Genomic DNA, 17,774 nt, shown 5'->3' on the forward strand with positions numbered 1-17,774 from the left:
CTGTGTCCCACACAATGTCCTGTTTCCCAGCGTAGGAAACGCTTCTGAATCTGCAGCGTTCCACCTCAACATACGCAGCCACGTCCTCAGTTGGGTTCAGATCTTTGAAGACTGTGCAGTCACAGGAATTGACTGGAACTCTTTATATGAAGCTCTCTCTAATGAAGACATATGAGCATATTAATATCTGAGCTCCACCAGGAAAATTGTTTTTCTCTTCTTTTTGCATTTCCAGGGATCTGTACGAAAGATATTTAAGCTTTGGACTCGAGGCCCTTTCCCTAAAGGCTGCACTGGGTGAACATTCTTTGTTTTCACTTTGGGGAAGGCGGAAGAAACCCCGAATTACTGCGAGTTCCAGTAGCTGATCACTTTCTGAATATCAAAGTGTAGCCTTTGGCTAAAATGGGTTTTGGAGTTTAATTTTCATAAGCATGCACTCTAGGTGAGAATGTACTTTTTAGACTTTTTAGATGAAATGGTATTAGTATCTTCATTCCCTTCAGCATGTTTGTTATGCATAGAGGAGCAGCCATAGTTTTTTATTGTTTGTTTGTTTGTTTTTTGATCAGGGCATTTTATAGTGAAACCTGAGTTCACAGTTCTTGGTTATATTACTTACTGCAAAGTTAACAATATCTCCTAAAAAGTGGCCTTACTTTTTTCTGATCAAAAGAACTGCACATGTCATTTATTCTCATTACCGTGGCATTCTGTTAGCAGGCTTTGCTCAGAACATTCAGGGTTTTTGAAGGTCTTGGTTAATAACGTGGCGCAGTAAGTTTCTTCCAGCTGCACCGTGTCCCACGAGGAGTGTGGTGGGTGAGCTGAGAGAGGTGACCGAGGTGTTTGGGAATCCAGATGAGAGATGTAAGGGGGTGCTGGCAGAGCTGTGGTCGGACTGAGTGACTGAGATGCCATGGCCAGAGAACAGCTGCAGTAACTTGACATGTTGTGTGTTTCCCTAGTGACCTGTGGGGTCAGGGGTGAGGGTGAGGGGGAGGTAAAGAGGGTATCCAGGGCCTTTCAGTGGTCGGGGAGCAGCATGGCATCCACGGGTATTTATGGGTCATTCATATCCAAGTTCTAATGTCTGGCTTCAGATGTTGAAGATTGATTTACTTTTGTCCCCGTCACACCCGTTTCTTGCGTCTACTTCCTCAGCTGCCCTGTCTCCTTCGCTGGTTCCTCTCCTTTGCTGTCCTCTAAATCTTGGGGAGCAATGGGGGTTGCTTTCTCCTCTGTCTGGGTGGGCTCCGTCCATCAGTGATCTCAGTTTTGTGGTTTTCGATACCATCTTCTGTATCCTGACCATTCTCACATTGATGTCTCCAGGCCGGCCCCCTGCCACACATCTAACCACCCATTTATATTTACAACAGGCATTTCCACCGTGACTTGTCCAAAACGGAACTCCTCATCTTATTCCCTTAAACCTATTCTTCCCTCATTCTTCCCTCTTTCAGTCCCCGACAGCTCAGTGTTTCTTGCTCAGCACACCATCCTTGGAATCTTCTCCGATACCTTTCTCTCCTCCCCTCTGCTTCCAATTCATCAGCAAATTCTGAAATAGATCCACAATGGGATCACTTCTCCCTCCACCGTTACCGCGTTTGGGCTAAGCCACCGTGGTCTCTCACCTCGAACTGGCCCCCCTCCAGCTTTGCCCTGGCCACCCTGCATTCTGTTCCCAACACAGGTGCCAGAGCCACCCTTTTCACTGTAGTTAGAGCATGTCACTCCCTGTTCAAAATCCTCAAGTAAAGTTCAAAGTCCTAAAAGTCACCTATCATCCTGATCTGAAGGAATGATTGAGTACATACACAAGTGGGAGAGACTACGCAAATCTCCCCGTAGAAGAATTCTAAATAACTGATGAAGCATAACTCTCCGCCCCTTAAGTGTGGGCTGAGCATCATGACTTTCTTCTAAATAGTACAGAAAAGGGGGGAAGAGTAACTTCATCACGGAGAAACCCGGCAAGCACCACTTCAACTAACTGAGCAAGAGCAGCATCTACATGGAGAAGTCATGGCGATGGGATGTGATTTAAAATGGCACCTCGCCTCCCCCAAGCACATAGCCCCAGTGTCCTCATGGGAAGAACATCAGGCAAATTCCACTCTAGGGACATTCTACAGAATATATGAATATATGACCAGTGCTTCTCAAAACTGTCAAGGTCATTAAAAATAAGGGAAATCTGAGAAACTGGCAGTCCAGAGGAGTTGGAGATATGATGACTCAGCGCAGCATGGTGGTCTTGGGTTGGGATCCTGGGACAGAAAGAGGGCCTTAGGATTTAAATAGTTAACAACAGTGTATCACATTAGCTCACTAGTTGTGACAAAGGTACCATCATAATGTGAGATGTTAGCAATAGGGGAAACTGGCCTTCCTAACTTTTCTGTACATCTGAAACTATTCTACAATTGATGGATTATATAAACAATGGTCCCCTGACTGTCCTCCCCTCCTCCATGTGCCCTAGCCACAAGGATCTCTGTTGTTTCTCTAACTGGGCTTCTTTACTGAAGTAGATTTTGAGCCCCAGAAGATATTTGGGAATATCCAAAGACAATTTTAGTTGGTGGGGAAGTGCTGCTACAGGCTTGTAGTGGGTGTAGACCAGGAATCATACTAACATCCTGTAATGCATGGGAGAGCCCTCTAAACCTTACTCACCTCCCCAAATCCAGAATGTCAACAGTGCTGAGGCTGAGAAGCCCTGGATCTTTTGAAGTTAGGGTTCTCTCTTTCCCTTCGGGTTACTGACCAGTGTCTCTTGCCCTGCTTTATTTATTTTTCTCCTTAGCACTTAATTGTCAGCCTCCGATATGCATGGTTTTCTCATTTGTCTCCAGGAAATGTATCACCATGGGGATTTATTGGTAGGTTGTTTGGTTCATTTTTATATCCCCAGCATCTACAACTAATCCCAGCACATAGTAGGTGCTCATTAACCAATTAACTGCCATAAACGTCTATAGATGCAAGCAGTGGACCTTTTTAAATTAAATTTAAAATTTCGTGGCAGTTAACTGGTTAAATATTTGTTGATTGAATCAAATAATTGATGAAGGGAGTGAATGAATGACAAAGATAACATATGCTTATGCCAAAACATTTGGATAGAAAAGTGAAAATGTGAACATTTCTCCAGCCGCCTAGTCTCCAGAAGTTACCACAGTTAACAATTTATTTTTTAATTTGTGTCCAGAATGTTTCGGTTCATTTTTAAGCACATTCATGTACTCTGCACACAATTTATCCCCCCCCCCTTTTTTTTGCACACATACATGGGATCAGTTTAGATTTTCCAGTTAATATATCTGGATATCTTTACATATCAACATATAGAGTGTGTTCTTACTCCTTTTAATGCATAATATTTTATATGTAGAATTAAGCAAAAATATTTTAATTGCTTACAGTAGAATCCTGGTATAATACTTGGCTGTAAAGTGGGTAATAGTAATTATATATTTCCTAAAACAAAGAAATGCTTATTTAACATATCTTTTTAAGTGTTCTTTAAAGCATTATATATATATTTACTCCTACTTTGTAAATACCTCAGGATGGGAATCTCTGTCTTTTAAAATGATCTTTAGTTCCATGTGCCTTTGTATGGGCTATTCCATAGCAGGCTCTCAGTACCTGGAGGTGGAATGGAATTAAGTTTTCACTCGTTTTGATAAAATTACTGGATCATTACAAAATATTAAAATTTCCCTGGGTTGTAGATCTGCTGGCCAAATTAAGAAATAGTTCTGGGAGGAAATTGCTTTGTTATTTTATTTAAATGAGAATTTTTCTTTTAGAGGCTAGGAATCTAATTTCCCTCCTTCCCATGCGGAGCTGAGGGTATGATGATAACTGAAGAACAGGTGAGGGTGCCCACCTTGAACGTGATTCAGTTTCAGTTACGCTTCTCATTGCTTCCAGCACATCAGGCCTTTTCCTTTTTTCCCCGATGAAATGAGCAACGGGGCAAAGCTGGCAGAAGCGAGCTGCGCTGAGATACTGTCAATTAATGCTGCCATTTCAACCTGGCTGTTCAACCAGCCCTCCTGGCTGCTGTCCCTTCCAGCTTTGGTAGCTTCACATTTGGTGAATGGCCACTCTGCCAAGGGTACAGCCCTGTCCTCGCCTCTCAGTGCGGGGCTGTTTTGTGAAGCTACAGTGAGGGACAAGGTGAGTTTGTTGGCATTTAGGTGAACAGATGGTCGGGAAATAATTGTTCTGCTCTCCTGCCAGACCTCAGCCTGTGGACTGCCTCCCTTCCCAACGTCTCCCTCTGACCTGCAGTCCCTACCTCCTTGTTGCATTGATCGGCCATTAGCTTAGGTGATTTGGCGCTGTGTGTGTGTGTGTGTGTGTGTGTGTGTGTGTGTCTTATGTCCTGGTGACAGGTGTTCAGTGCCCTCAGGACAGTACTGGTTGTTGACAACAGAAGTGAGAAGACGTTGGTGTGGTTGGTGAGATGTGATTGGTGGACTTGGAGAGGCAAAGTTCTGTTCATCATCAAACTGCGGGTTTTCCTTTTGTAAACTGACCTTTTTTTTGGCTCGTGGTGGATAAGAGATGGCCTCAGTATCACACTGAGTGATATAATTACTTTAATACACTTAGGTTGTTGTATAGCACTGAGACAGTAAACCCTCACATTATGTAGGGAGTGAACTTAATCATAGAAAGAAATAATTTCAGGATAAATTCTGGGAAATGAGATTACAAGCTTTCATTATGGGAGGTGATAGAAAGCCACTGTTGAGTGTTTTGTTGTTTTACATGAGTTGTTCAAAGCTTCCCATGCTTAGGAGAATGTAGTAGAATGAAGTTTGTGAGCTTTTGAGCAATTATTATTTGTAAGTAAATCTAAACAATGTACTTATCCATCTTTTTAACAATTGCTTATACTGTATCTGCCCTGAAGATTTAAGTATAAGAATACACTTTAGTTTTTATAATTGCCAATCTTTCATCTGATGCTCATTAGGATTCTTTTTTTAAAAAAAATTAATTTCAGAGAGGAAAGCAGAGGGAGAGAATGATAGAAGCATTAATGATGAGAGAGGATCATTGATTGGCTGCCTACTGGGGATTGAGCCCGTAATCCAGGCATGTGCCCTGACCAGGAATTGAACTGGGACCTCCTGGTTCATATCAGCCATTGAACCACAGCGGCCAGCCACTCATTAGGATTCTTTAACTTGAGTCGTTAAAATATGAAAATAGAATATTCTTAAACTTAGTATCTCTAGACAAATAAGTGTTGATATACTTATATTGGAAAACAGAAAAAAAATCTACAGCCACTGCATTTATTCATATTCCACAAAGATGGAAAATGCTTTATTAAAATCTAAGGCAGCAGTTCTCAACCTGTGGGTCGCGACCCCTTTGGGGGTTGAATGACCCTTTCACAGGGGTCTCCTAAGACCATCGGAAAACACATATATAATTACATATTGTTTTTGTGATTAATCACTATGCTTTAATTATGTTCAAGTTGTAACAATGAAAATACATCCTGCATATCAGATATTTACATGACGATTCATAACAGTAGCAAAATTACAGTTATGAAGTAGCACCAAAAATAATTTTATGTTTGGGGGTCACCACAACATGAGGAACTGTATTGAAGGGTTGTGGCATTAGGAAGGGTGAGAACCACTGATCTAAGGTCTAAAGCAAAGTGTAAGAAAACAGTTTACATGTTTTGGCTTTATTTCCCCGAAGTGATGATTCTTATTTCTCTCGTCTGTTAGGTCCCTGCGAGTGGAGCGATGGGGAGACACCTGGCCGCGCTCCTGCTGCTGCTGCTCCTCCTCCAGCATTTTGGAGACGGCGATGGAAGCCCAGCGCCGGACCAGACTCCTCCGCAGTTCACACAGCTCCACTACAACGTCACTGTGCACGAGAACTCGGCCGCCAAGACCTACGTCGGGCATCCCACAAAGATGGGCATTTACCTGACCAACCCAGTGTGGGAATTACGGTACAAAATTGTCTCGGGGGACAATGAAAACCTCTTCAAAGCGGAAGAGTACGTGCTTGGAGACTTTTGCTTCCTAAGAATAAGGACCAAAGGAGGAAACACCGCTATTCTCAACAGGGAAGTGAAAGACCATTACACCTTGGTAGTCAAAGCGGTGGAAAAGAACACGAACGCGGAGGCCCGGACCGTGGTCCGGGTGCAAGTGCTGGATACAAACGACTTGAGACCGTTGTTCTCGCCCACCTCGTACAGCGTCTCTTTACCTGAAAACACAGCCATAAGGACCAGTATTGCAAGAGTCAGCGCCACAGATGCAGACATAGGAACCAATGGGGAGTTTTACTACAGTTTTAAAGACCGAACAGACATGTTCGCTATTCACCCAACCAGCGGTGTCATCGTTTTGACCGGGAGACTTGATCACGCAGAGACCCCGCTCTACGAGATGGAAATCCTCGCGGTGGACCGGGGGATGAAGCTGTACGGTAGCAGTGGCATCAGCAGCATGGCCAGGCTCACGGTGCACGTGGAGCAGGCCAACGAGTGCGCGCCCATCATCACCGCGGTGACGTTGTCGCCGTCAGAATTGGACCAGGACCCAACGTACGCGGTCATAACTGTGGAGGACTGTGATCAGGGAGCCAATGGGGAAGTAGCGTCTTTAAGCATTGTGGCCGGTGACTTCCACCAGCAGTTTAGAACGGTGAGGTCCTCTCCGGGGAGTAAAGAATATAAAGTCAAAGGCACTGGTGGCATCGACTGGGACAGTCATCCTTTTGGCTACAATCTGACGCTTCAGGCTAAAGACAAAGGCACGCCTCCCCAGTTCTCTGCGGTGAAAGTCATCCACGTGACTTCTCCCCAGTTCAGAGCCGGGCCAGTCAGGTTTGAGAAGGATGTTTACAGGGCAGAAATCAGCGAACTGGCTCCTTCCAACACCCCTGTGGTCATGGTAAAAGCCACGCCTCGTTATTCCCACTTGAGGTATGTTTTCAAAAGTGCGCCCGGAAAAGCCAAATTCAGTTTAAATCACAACACTGGTCTCATTTCCATTTTAGAACCGATTAAAAGACAGCAGGCATCCCATTTTGAACTTGAAGTAACAACAAGTGACAGAAAAGCCTCCACCAGGGTCTTGGTCAAAGTCCTAGGTGCTAACAGCAACCCCCCTGAGTTTACCCAGACATCCTACAAAGCATCTTTTGATGAGAATGTCCCCGTTGGCACCACGGTCATGAGTGTGAGTGCAGTGGACCCCGATGAGGGCGAGAACGGGTATGTGACGTACAGTATTGCAAACCTAAACCCCGTGCCGTTTGTGATCAACCATTTCACTGGTGCTGTGAGTACCTCAGAGAACTTGGACTATGAGCTGATGCCTCGGGTTTATACCCTGAGGATTCGGGCGTCCGACTGGGGCCTGCCATACCGCCGGGAAGTTGAGGTCCTGGCCACCCTTACTCTCAATAACTTGAACGACAACACACCCTTGTTTGAGAAAATAAATTGCGAAGGGACCATTCCCCGGGATCTAGAGGTGGGAGAGCAGATAACCACCGTCTCTGCCATCGATGCCGATGAACTTCAGTTGGTCCGCTATCAGATTGAAGCTGGCAATGAACTAGATTTGTTTAGCTTACATCCCACCTCCGGGGTGCTGTCCTTAAAGCAGTCGCTAACGGAAGGCTTGGGGGCAAAGGTGTCGTTTCACAGTCTGAGAATTACGGCTACAGATGGAGAGAATTTTGCCACGCCGTTCTATGTCAACATGACCGTGGCGGTCAGTCGCAAGCCGGTGCACTTGCAGTGTGAGGAGACCGGTGTGGCCAAAATGCTGGCAGAGAAGCTGCTCCAGGCAAATAAGCTGCACGGCCAGGGCGAGGTCGAGGACGTCTTCTTCGATTCTCACTCTGTCAATGCGCACACCCCGCAGTTTAGCAGTCGTCTTCCGGCGGGCATCGAGGTGAAGGAGAACCGGCCCGTGGGTTCCAGCATCCTTCTCGTGAACGCCACCGACCTCGACACTGGCTTCAATGGGAAACTGGTCTACGCCATTTCTGGAGGAAATGAGGACAGCTGCTTCCTTATTGACATGGACACTGGCATGCTAAAGGTTCTATCTCCCCTCGACCGTGAGGCGACAGACAGATACACCCTGAATATTACCGCGTCTGACCTTGGTCTGCCGCAGAAGGCCGCGTGGCACCTTCTGGATATCAGGGTTCTGGATGCCAACGATAACCCCCCCGAGTTTTTACAGGAGAGCTATTTTGTGGAAGTGAGCGAGGACAAGGAGATCGGGAGTGAGATCATCCAGGTTGAAGCCACCGATAAGGATCTCGGGCCAAACGGGCAGGTGACGTACTCCATCCTCACGGACACCGATAAATTTTCCATCGACAGCGTGACTGGTGTGGTGAAGGTCGTGCAGCCCCTGGATCCTGAAGTCCAGCCCGTGCATTACTTGAAGATCGAAGCCAGGGATCAAGCCACGGAGGAGCCCCGCTTGTTTTCCACGGTGCTTCTGAAAGTCTCCGTGGAGGATGTCAATGACAACCCCCCCAAGTTCATTCCACCTCATTACCACGTGAAAGTGCGCGAGGACCTTCCCGAAGGGACCATCATCATGTGGTTGGAGGCCTATGACCCCGACCTCGGTCAGTCTAGTCAGGTGAGATACAGTCTCCTGGACCACGGAGAAGGCCACTTTGATGTGGATAAACTCAGCGGAGCGGTTAGGATTGTACAGCAGCTGGACTTTGAGAAGAAGCAAGTCTATAATCTCACCGTGAGGGCCAAAGACAAAGGGAAGCCGGTTTCTCTGTCATCCACGTGCTACGTGGAAGTGGAGGTCGTCGATGTGAATGAGAACCTGCACCCGCCCGTGTTTCCCAGCTTTGTGGAGAAGGGGGCGGTGAAAGAAGATGTCCCTGTTGGCTCGTCAGTGATGAAAGTGTCAGCTCGTGATGAGGACGCAGGAAGAGATGGGGAGATCCGCTATTCCATTAGAGACGGTTCTGGCATTGGTGTTTTCAAAATAGATGAAGAAACAGGTAACTACGTTCCTATTTCTCTGTTTGATCTCCCCTCCTGTTTTTTCTACAGTGACCACCTGCCCTGTGCTAGCTCCTTCACGATCCCCTGTAGGTCCCCGTTGGCCTGTTAGGGCTCAGGGTAGCAGTGGCAATGCCCGCGCGTGCTTTTCATCCTCTTGCAGGTGTCTGTATGTATAGTGAGTCACGAAGATGGAACCAATGGAACCTGGTTGAGCTGCCCTAAAATCAGTAAAAAATAAGGAAGCATTGAGATCATGACCACTGATATGGATCTCTTTGTTTCTGCTCTTATCTGATCAGAAGCATCCTTGTGGTTTTGCTTAACCTGGAGAAGCCTTGGCAGAGTTTTTGCAGCTAGAATGTTTGCAGCCTTAGAACAGTCACTACCACCCCGTCTAGCACGCCATGCAGAGGTTACTGCAAACATGCAGAATTCTGCAATGCACCAAGAGAAGACTCTGCTAAAACTTCCGTCACATGATCTGCTTTGCTCAGTGCCCCCTGCAGGTCTTGTTTAAGAGTCTGATGTAGAATGTTGAGTGGAGAAGACCTGGATTGGAGTTCTGGCTCCTTCAGTTGTTAATTGGGTGATTTGGGACAAGTTCATTATCTTCTTAAAACTGACTTTCTTCATCTGTAAGATGGACACACTCAAAATTACCACAAGGTTTACGTGAGGATGAAGTGAAATAACACGGGAAGGGCTCCTAGCAGGTGTTAGAGTCTAATAGTGTCTTGGAAATGGTAGCGGAGCTATGTTAGGCTAGTCTCCCACCTAGCAAAGGTCCTCACGCCAGAACATCTGAGGCAGCCAATTTATGCTAGAGAGTACTGTTTTGCACTTTGTATGTATCTCTGAATTTAGCTGCTTTATATAGCTAATTCCTGTACTTATATGTCATTCTCCTCTGATGGGATGCGAACCTTTGTATTCCTTTGCTGGAACTGCCATAACGAAGCACCACAGACTGGGTGGCTTAAACACAGAAATTAATATTCTCACAGTCTGGAAGTCCAAGATCAAGGTGTTGACATGGGAGGTTTCTTCTGAGACCTCGCCTTGGCTTGTAGATGGATGTCTTCTCTCTGTGTCTCCACATGACTTTCCCTCTGTATGTCGTTGTCCTAATCTCTTCTTATAACGACACCAGTCGTATTGGATTAGGGACCACCCTGATAACCTCATTTTACCTCCTTTAAGGCCCTATCTCCTAGTACAGACATTTCTGAGGTAGAGGGATTAGGACTTCAATACACGAATTTTGGGTGTTATAATTTACCCCTAAACCACCTTTATGGGCAGGCTTTTAATGTTAGCTCATGCGTTCTCTATCCTCAGCATCTAGCCCAAAGTGCCTGCCATGTAGAAGCTGCTCACTAAAGATTAAAAGGCTGAATGATTAATTTAATGACTACTTTGGCTTTGAATGCCCCCCCGCCCCCCTGAGAAGGGTAGTGGAAACAGAAGGAAACTGGGTAATCACGGCGTTTATCAGCATAGATGGAACTCACTTTGTTTACTAGTCTCATTGATGTTTTCTGTATTACTAATTCCATTCTAAAAAGGGATGTTTTCTTATTAAATTAAAAGTTTCTTTTAAAGTAATACCTTGGGTATTCAGTCAATACCCACCCCCGTACCCACTCCCACATCTAATAGGTATATAACACATGAAAAATAGGATATTCTCCTAGAAGTAAGCTATTTTAGATGCTATAATATTTTAATGTGTTCTGGTTTATTCAGGGGATTCTTTTTCTAATGAATTAAATACTACCAGCATGTATCACACACACTTTATCTACCACTCATCTAAAATACCCAAAATAGCCAGCACCGGTTTGGCTCAGTGGATAGAGCGTCGGCCTGCGGACTGAAGGGTCCCGGGTTTGATTCCGGTCAAGGGCATGTACCTTGGTTGCGGGCACATCCCCAGTGGTGGGTGTGCAGGAGGCAGCTGATCGATGTTTCTCTCTCATAGATGTTTCTAACTCTCTATTCTTCTCCCTTCCTCTCTATAAAAATTCAATAAAATATATTTAAAAAAAAAATACCCAAAATAGTTCAATTCAAGAGAAAATAGCACAATCAATAGCAATTAGTAGTCCTTCATCTGAAGAGTAGAATAGATTTTTTTGTTGTTGTCATATTCTCCAACATGACTTAGAATTTTCAGGTGCGATGTCAACAGAGAAAAATACCCCAAAGTTAGGAGCTGAAACTCTGAAGTGTTTTGAATTTCCTCAGGATAGTTATCCCTACTTTTTTTCCTTTTCCAAAGTGGGTTTTAAAAGCCTAAAAAGAGCTGTTGTAACTTAAAGTTCGAACAGAAAATAGAACCAAAACCTTAATTTACATTTCTTTGATGACTTAAATTATATGAGCACTGCCTTTTGGTGTTTTTTTCTTTCAAGTGAAAAGAGTATTTTTGTTGCTTTTTAAAGCCTCGTTTAGAAACGAGTACTTTTCACCTATATATTTAAGAGACTGAGATATTTTTACTACCCAAGAAAGAAAAAAGAGGGAACATCCCACCCAACACTGCCGCGTCCTGAAATAGATCCCCAGCGGTTTGCAAGCTCCTTTTGCAAGCTCCGTGGCAGGGCCAGACTTCATGGGAGGCCGGGATTATGGGCAGTGGGGCTGGGAAGTATATATGAAACGGTTCTGCGTTTGTATAAATATTGACATTTAAAGGTGAGAGAAAGAAAAGTTGGCCGTTTCTAGGTCACCTATTCTGTAATTCTTGCTTTCCAGAGCAAAATACGGCATGTACAGTAGACTTAGGTTTAGATGCGTTTTGAAATGAAATACAAGTGATATAATAATGACACATTGGCCTGGTATACATCACAAGATGTATTTTTGGCAGTAGAATGACCAGTGCAAGTTATTTTAGAGAATCCTGGCAAGTCACCGGGTATCATAATGTTGAATTCCTGCAGGGAAGGTCAGTGGGTTTCGTGCAGTAGAAATGCTGAAATGAGATAGGCTAATTTCTTTCATTTGGGGTCTGCCTGATTAATTTCTAGGACAGGTTGGAGGTGTAGAGAGGTGCCTGTCCGATGAAGAAAAGCTGGAGCAGTTCAGGAACACCAGTGGGGATCCCCGTGGGACCCAGCGCTGACTCTCGGAGTGGGTTGGGTTGGCTCAGGTCAGGTGTGTTAGCACCTGCCTAGAGCCTCAGTGTCTGCTCATTGCCCGTCTCTGCCGGGCTCTGACTGTCTCTCCTAGTCACGCCTTTCCTGTTGGGCTAACTGACATGGGCCCACACAGGCGTCCTTTGCCTCTGAATACCAAGAACCTGCCCACTTATCTGGTTAGTACTTCTTGCCTTTGACTTTGAGTAACGTAACCAAGTATTGGGGATGTTCTACCTATTTCAACATTGTCAGGTATGTGTATCATTTGTATACTTTTCATAGAACAGAGAACATATTCAGAAATCTGGATTTAGTTCTTACTGTTTTTTAAGATCTTTTCTTAAAGGAAAGTACATTTGAAACATCCCTTGAAAAGTAGTTTTGCGTATGTTTTTTTTTAAGAAATAGAAATTCTGTGGACTGCCTAAAATATGTACAGTCCTGTCAGGTTTAGGTTTTGTAGGCACTTTATAACTGGCTTTGCCGGGAGCTCACTGTAATTGCCCTGTGGGAGTGACAGCTGACTCATCTGCTAATCTCTGTATCACATGCTTTGCCTGGCGAGGCCTCTGGGTGGGCGTTAGGAATTGTTCTCACAAACCAGGCCCACATGATTGCTCCTCCATGTGAGGTTTGGAAGGGTAGAGAGTGATGTGAACAATTACTCGGAAAGTCAGTCTGGTTAAGAGCCAATCTCCAGTGCTGTCATTGAGGTACCCCCCTTTTTGTCCCAACATCTGCATCAAGCATGTCAAACTCAAAGGCTCACACGGGCCAAATAAACAAGGTTTAAGTTTATGTGGGCTGCAAAAAAAACAAAAGCTTCAATTTTCATAGAAACGTAAGTTTATTTCAATAGAGACATGCTGAATACAAAGGGCTGAAATAAATGACTCATCGTTAACATAAAATGATAGAACATTTTAATAAAAATTAATATGTTTTCTTGAACATTAACTTACCAGACACTGAATAACTGCACAAATTAATAAGTGTGATGCAAATAAACCTATTTTTCTTGTTCTCCGAAAGCAAAATATTTATCGTTGTGCACACCAAACAAGTCAGTCCAAGACAAATGATGTGGCAATCGGCTGCTAAAATACTCGCTGCTGGTATTAGTGGAGAGAAATGGTGTGCCTGCGTGTAAAGTGCATAAGGGAAATGAATTTTTATTAAATTGTTTCTTACATACCCTTATATTGGCTGGGCCGCAAAAATATTTGTTGTGGGCTGTGAGTTTGACATGCTTGATCTACAGTGAGGATTATAACGCAGGTTTAATAGGTGTTGGTGGAGCAAGTATCTTTAAAGCATGTGTAATTTCCCATGTACGTTTGATTTGCCTGACTTTATAGTGCTCAGCATTCACTTCATTCTCACTTCAGATATGTTCCTGGTTCCCTTTGTTGTAATCTTCAAAGTTGAGTGGAATAGAATCTCGAGCATCTGTCCTTAGATTTGTGGAATCAATTCAGTTTAGTGTTCGGGGCTGACGGGTACCCTTCCATGTTAATTACTACTCGAGCACCAATAAAAAGTTGCAGCCTTTTGCCAATTTTGAAAACTAAGGATACGTCCAGAAAAATGGCTGGCCAAAGACTTTTCTCAAATTATTAATAGAAACTTGTGTAGGTCTGTCCCCCTGATGTGTGTATTATAACGGAATGCCTGTGAGGAGGTTCCCCTTCTGTCTCGAGTTCTTCGGTTCAGCGTTTGGCAGTTTTTATAATGCAGCCCAATAAGAGTGTTTCCCTCTCTGACAACTTATTTGGGGAGACCATGTTTTTCATTAAGATAAGAGCAAATTCTAAACTTTATTAGCGCTGTGTTACCTTTAGAATCCCAATCGGGGTTTCAGGATTGAAATGGACGTTTTGATGAAAAGACTTGGAATGAGTTAATGTGGAAGTGCAGCTGTTGCAACAAGATAAATCACCGGTGGTGAAATATGGGAAGGGGAATTAGGACTCCCTTCTTCTTAAGAGAATTTGGCCACATTCTCATTGTGGGGGAGTGTCACTGCATCATTCCCGTGTTACCCATTTGGAGACTGGCTCCTGGCCTTCCTTAGTTAGCGGGACACAGGACGATTGAGCTTGTGTAGTGGGGAACAGGAAGAAGGGCCTTGAAATGAGAGGGAGGATGTTTCTGGGGCTTCTGTCTGGTTTGGCAGAATTCTTGAGTTATTTTAATTATTTATTCAAGTTTTGAAACAACCTTTCTCAACTGACAGTAGCATATTCAGCATAGAACAGGGACCTCTGCTTTTTCCTAGGGCCCGTTCTGTCGTGACAGGAAATAGAATGAGGAGGGTCTCAATGGGCTCACACGGTATGGCAATACGTCTGTAACAGTGGCTGTTGGAAGTGTGGTCTACTGTGGGGGGGCCAGTCACCTGGGATGGAGCTGGGTCTAGAGTTCCTGGCAGCAGGGACTTGGAGATGCTGGTGGGAGGCCCCTGGAGGGAGTTCAGAAATGTGCTGGTGAAAGGGCTTTTGTGTGGCTGTCTCCTCCCTACGCGGCTGCAGCTGCTGTCCTGCGCTTTCCGTCCTCCTAGAAAAGTTGAAGAGGAGAGAAATGGATTTCCTAGCCACAGTGAGATTGACAGTCGGGCTTAGGCAGAAGTTCTGTTAGGATGGCGAGCCGTGACTGTGTTTGGGAGCATCAATCCGCTCTTTTGTGATTCTGAGTCAGGCCGGGCACAGAGTAATTAATACTGAGGAAAGGGAGCCTCCTTTGAAGCAGGAGGGTGTTTAGGTGACAGTAGGGTCTAATTAGCAATCCTAAGGAAATTCCATTTCGTTTTCAGAGAAAACAGAGGATCAGCTTGTCTTTAGTTCTTTGCATGGTATTTAGCAAGGTGACTCTTTCAGGATTGATGGGCGCACTGGTTGGGTTAGGAAGCTGCGTGGACTGTGACTCAGGATGGTATTATGCTGTGAAGCAGAACGTGGTGAGGCTGCGCGATGCTTTTGTATGATCTGAATGATGTGTAAGGGCCAGGACTTGGGTGCGATAGGATAGAGGCAGCTTCCAGTCTGGTCTCTTTGACCTCATGCTTTCAATGTTAATGATAGTAATGTCCATTGTCATGGACATTGGTATAATCAGAAACCACAGACACTGTTACAACCAGGTGCTGTTCCAAGCACTTCATTTCTTTAATCCTCACACCTCCCAGGTAGAGGACACATTCACAAAGAGGTTAAGTAACTTGCCTGAGCCCCTTGGGTACTCAGTGGCCAAACTCTGGAGCCTTGCTTGCAAACACAACCTTGTACTGCCTCTCACTTCTAAAGAACCATGTTGAGATGCTCTAAGGAAGCCCATATGAAAACTACTAGTGGAGTAGGGCTCTGGGCTGAACTGGGTTGAGTCAGGCTGGAGACTTGAATCCTAGATTTGAGGCTTTGTCTTGAAGGAGTAGAGGAGCGGTTCTCAACCTGTGGGTCGTGACCCCTTTGGCAGTCAAATGACCCTTTCACAGGGGTCGCCTAAGACCATCCTGCATATCAGATATTTACATTATGATTCATAACAGTAGCAACATTACAGTTATGAAGTAGCAACGAAAATAACTTTATGGTTGGGTCACAACATGAGGAACTGTATTTAAAGGGCCAGAAGGTTGAGAACCACTGGAGTAGAGTGTCTAAGAACCTTCCATCATTTTTTTCTCAGAATGACATGCTCCTCTTTAGCACATTTAGGAGAACAGGCTTTTAGCGTTACAAAGTGGTGGCATTTCAGCAATTTTAAGATTATTTCAGCGAAGTCATTAGTGAGTAGTGGCTGAATCACATTCCAGTTGAGGTGGACAGGTATCTTACCCGTGTTTTCAGTTGTGAAAGTGTGATCTCATATAAAAACACGTGTCAGAATGCTAATTGGAGTGTTTTCTCATCAAAACAAAGTTTTAGATGGTTGTTAGGGTTCTAGCTAACCTTGGAAACCAAATTAACCCACAGGGTAGCTGAAGTTAACTTAATCTGCACTTGCCCTTTAAGCAAGTTACGTGTAGTCATTGTTCTCTGGCATCGTCCGCCTGGATGCCCCGGCTTTGGCAGCCGTGCTCACCAGCCATCCGGTATGCGGCATTTAAATGAGGGCACGTGGCTCTCCTTAGTCCTCTTGGCAGGGAACCATTTTCTTTTTTTTGTTCTCAGAGTTGTGTTCATAACTTGGTGAGTGACTATGTGTATAGAGATTTAATGCTCAGTTAGTATCTGGCCTGTTTTTTCCATGTTGTCCACCTTGCCCAATTATGAAAATCGAGTAGATTTTAAACTTTAGGTGTTTGTCCATGTTGGATTTTTTTTTTTCTTACCCACTTAGTTCCTGTAGTTTTGACTTGGTGGATTATTTCAGTTCAGAAGGCTGGGCTTGTCAAGCTTTTATTATCTATTAGTGTCTGTTTTGCATAGTGTGTTACATTGCGTTACGTTTTATGGCACTTAATTCAAAAAAAATCAAACCATGTTGGTTATAAATCCCGCATGCTCACCGTACAGGACACAGTGCCATGAAACACACTCTCTCATGCCTTTGTTCCTGGGAACACGTGAACTTGGGGAGATTGCCATCTGGGGCACATGCCTGTACTTGCTGAATTGGCAGGTAGCCAGCTTAACAGCAGTGATAGTGAGTCTGGAAACCATTCACTTATTTCCTTCAAAGGCCAGCTAATCTCATCAACTAACTTGCCTTGTCAGTTAAACTACACTCTCTCCTCGGAATACCTGATACTGTATCGAACCCATTTCATTGCTAGGCCTCCCAGCGGCGGAGTGAACGGACCTGTTGAAAGAGGTTCTTTAGATTTGTCTATTTATTTGATGCTGGGGAAAATGTACTCAATGTAGTTATTTTTGTTTTAGTCTAATTGATTTCTCTTTCTTTTTTTGATAAAAGTTACCCAGCTATTTCTATAGTTTCTAATGTGTGGTCATTTCACCGTGTTATATCTTATCTTTGGTGAATATTTCTTCTTTATCATGGTTGGTATATAATTATAGTTGACATTTATTGAATGTGTATCAGTCCTATTTTAAGCCCTTTGCATAGTGTCTCAGGTCATCACAGTAATTCATGAGTAAAATTAGATGCTAATACCTATAGCATCTAGGGCCTATATTAAAATTCCTGTAGGACCTATATTAAATTATAAAAGCATGACAATGAATGGAGATTAAGACACATACTGGCCTTGTATGATTTTGAAAATGTTTTAAATTAAAATAATGTAGTAGAAATGGATGTGGTTTAAGGTGTAACATTTGAGGCCATTCTGGTAACAGATGATTCTCGAGCAGAGGTGTTCCATTTCTCAAGGAATCCTCCTTCTAACCATTCAGTCTCTCCCATACATAAAGTCCAAGCCCGTTGGCATAGCCAGCAATACCCTAATGAACTCGCCTTCCTTCCAAGTTTACTTACATGCTCCTCCCATCAGCTCCTGCTCATCCTTGTGCTTTGGCCAAGTGGAGCCAGCCCCTCCCCATGCAGCCCTCAGTTCTTGTCTCCCCGCCTTTGGGGAACACATTGACCACTTGGTTGGCTCTTAT

The 17,774-nt window shown here is 44.2% G+C and overlaps 1 protein-coding gene across 6 annotated transcripts in view; it reads left to right on the forward strand.

The window, feature by feature from the left end:
* FAT1 (FAT atypical cadherin 1) overlaps nt 1-17,774 on the forward strand; it is a 118,583-nt gene that overhangs the window by 13,470 nt on the left and 87,339 nt on the right. For all 6 annotated transcript variants that reach the window (XM_023757161.1, XM_023757160.1, XM_014459073.2 and 3 more), the window contains exon 2: nt 5,778-9,060. In XM_023757161.1, the coding sequence (XP_023612929.1) occupies nt 5,778-9,060 (3,283 nt within the window). The remainder of the gene's footprint in view (nt 1-5,777; nt 9,061-17,774) is intronic.

This window comes from Myotis lucifugus, unplaced genomic scaffold, assembly GCF_000147115.1.
Source record: "Myotis lucifugus unplaced genomic scaffold, Myoluc2.0 scaffold_102, whole genome shotgun sequence".
Taxonomy (NCBI): Eukaryota; Metazoa; Chordata; class Mammalia; order Chiroptera; family Vespertilionidae; genus Myotis; species Myotis lucifugus.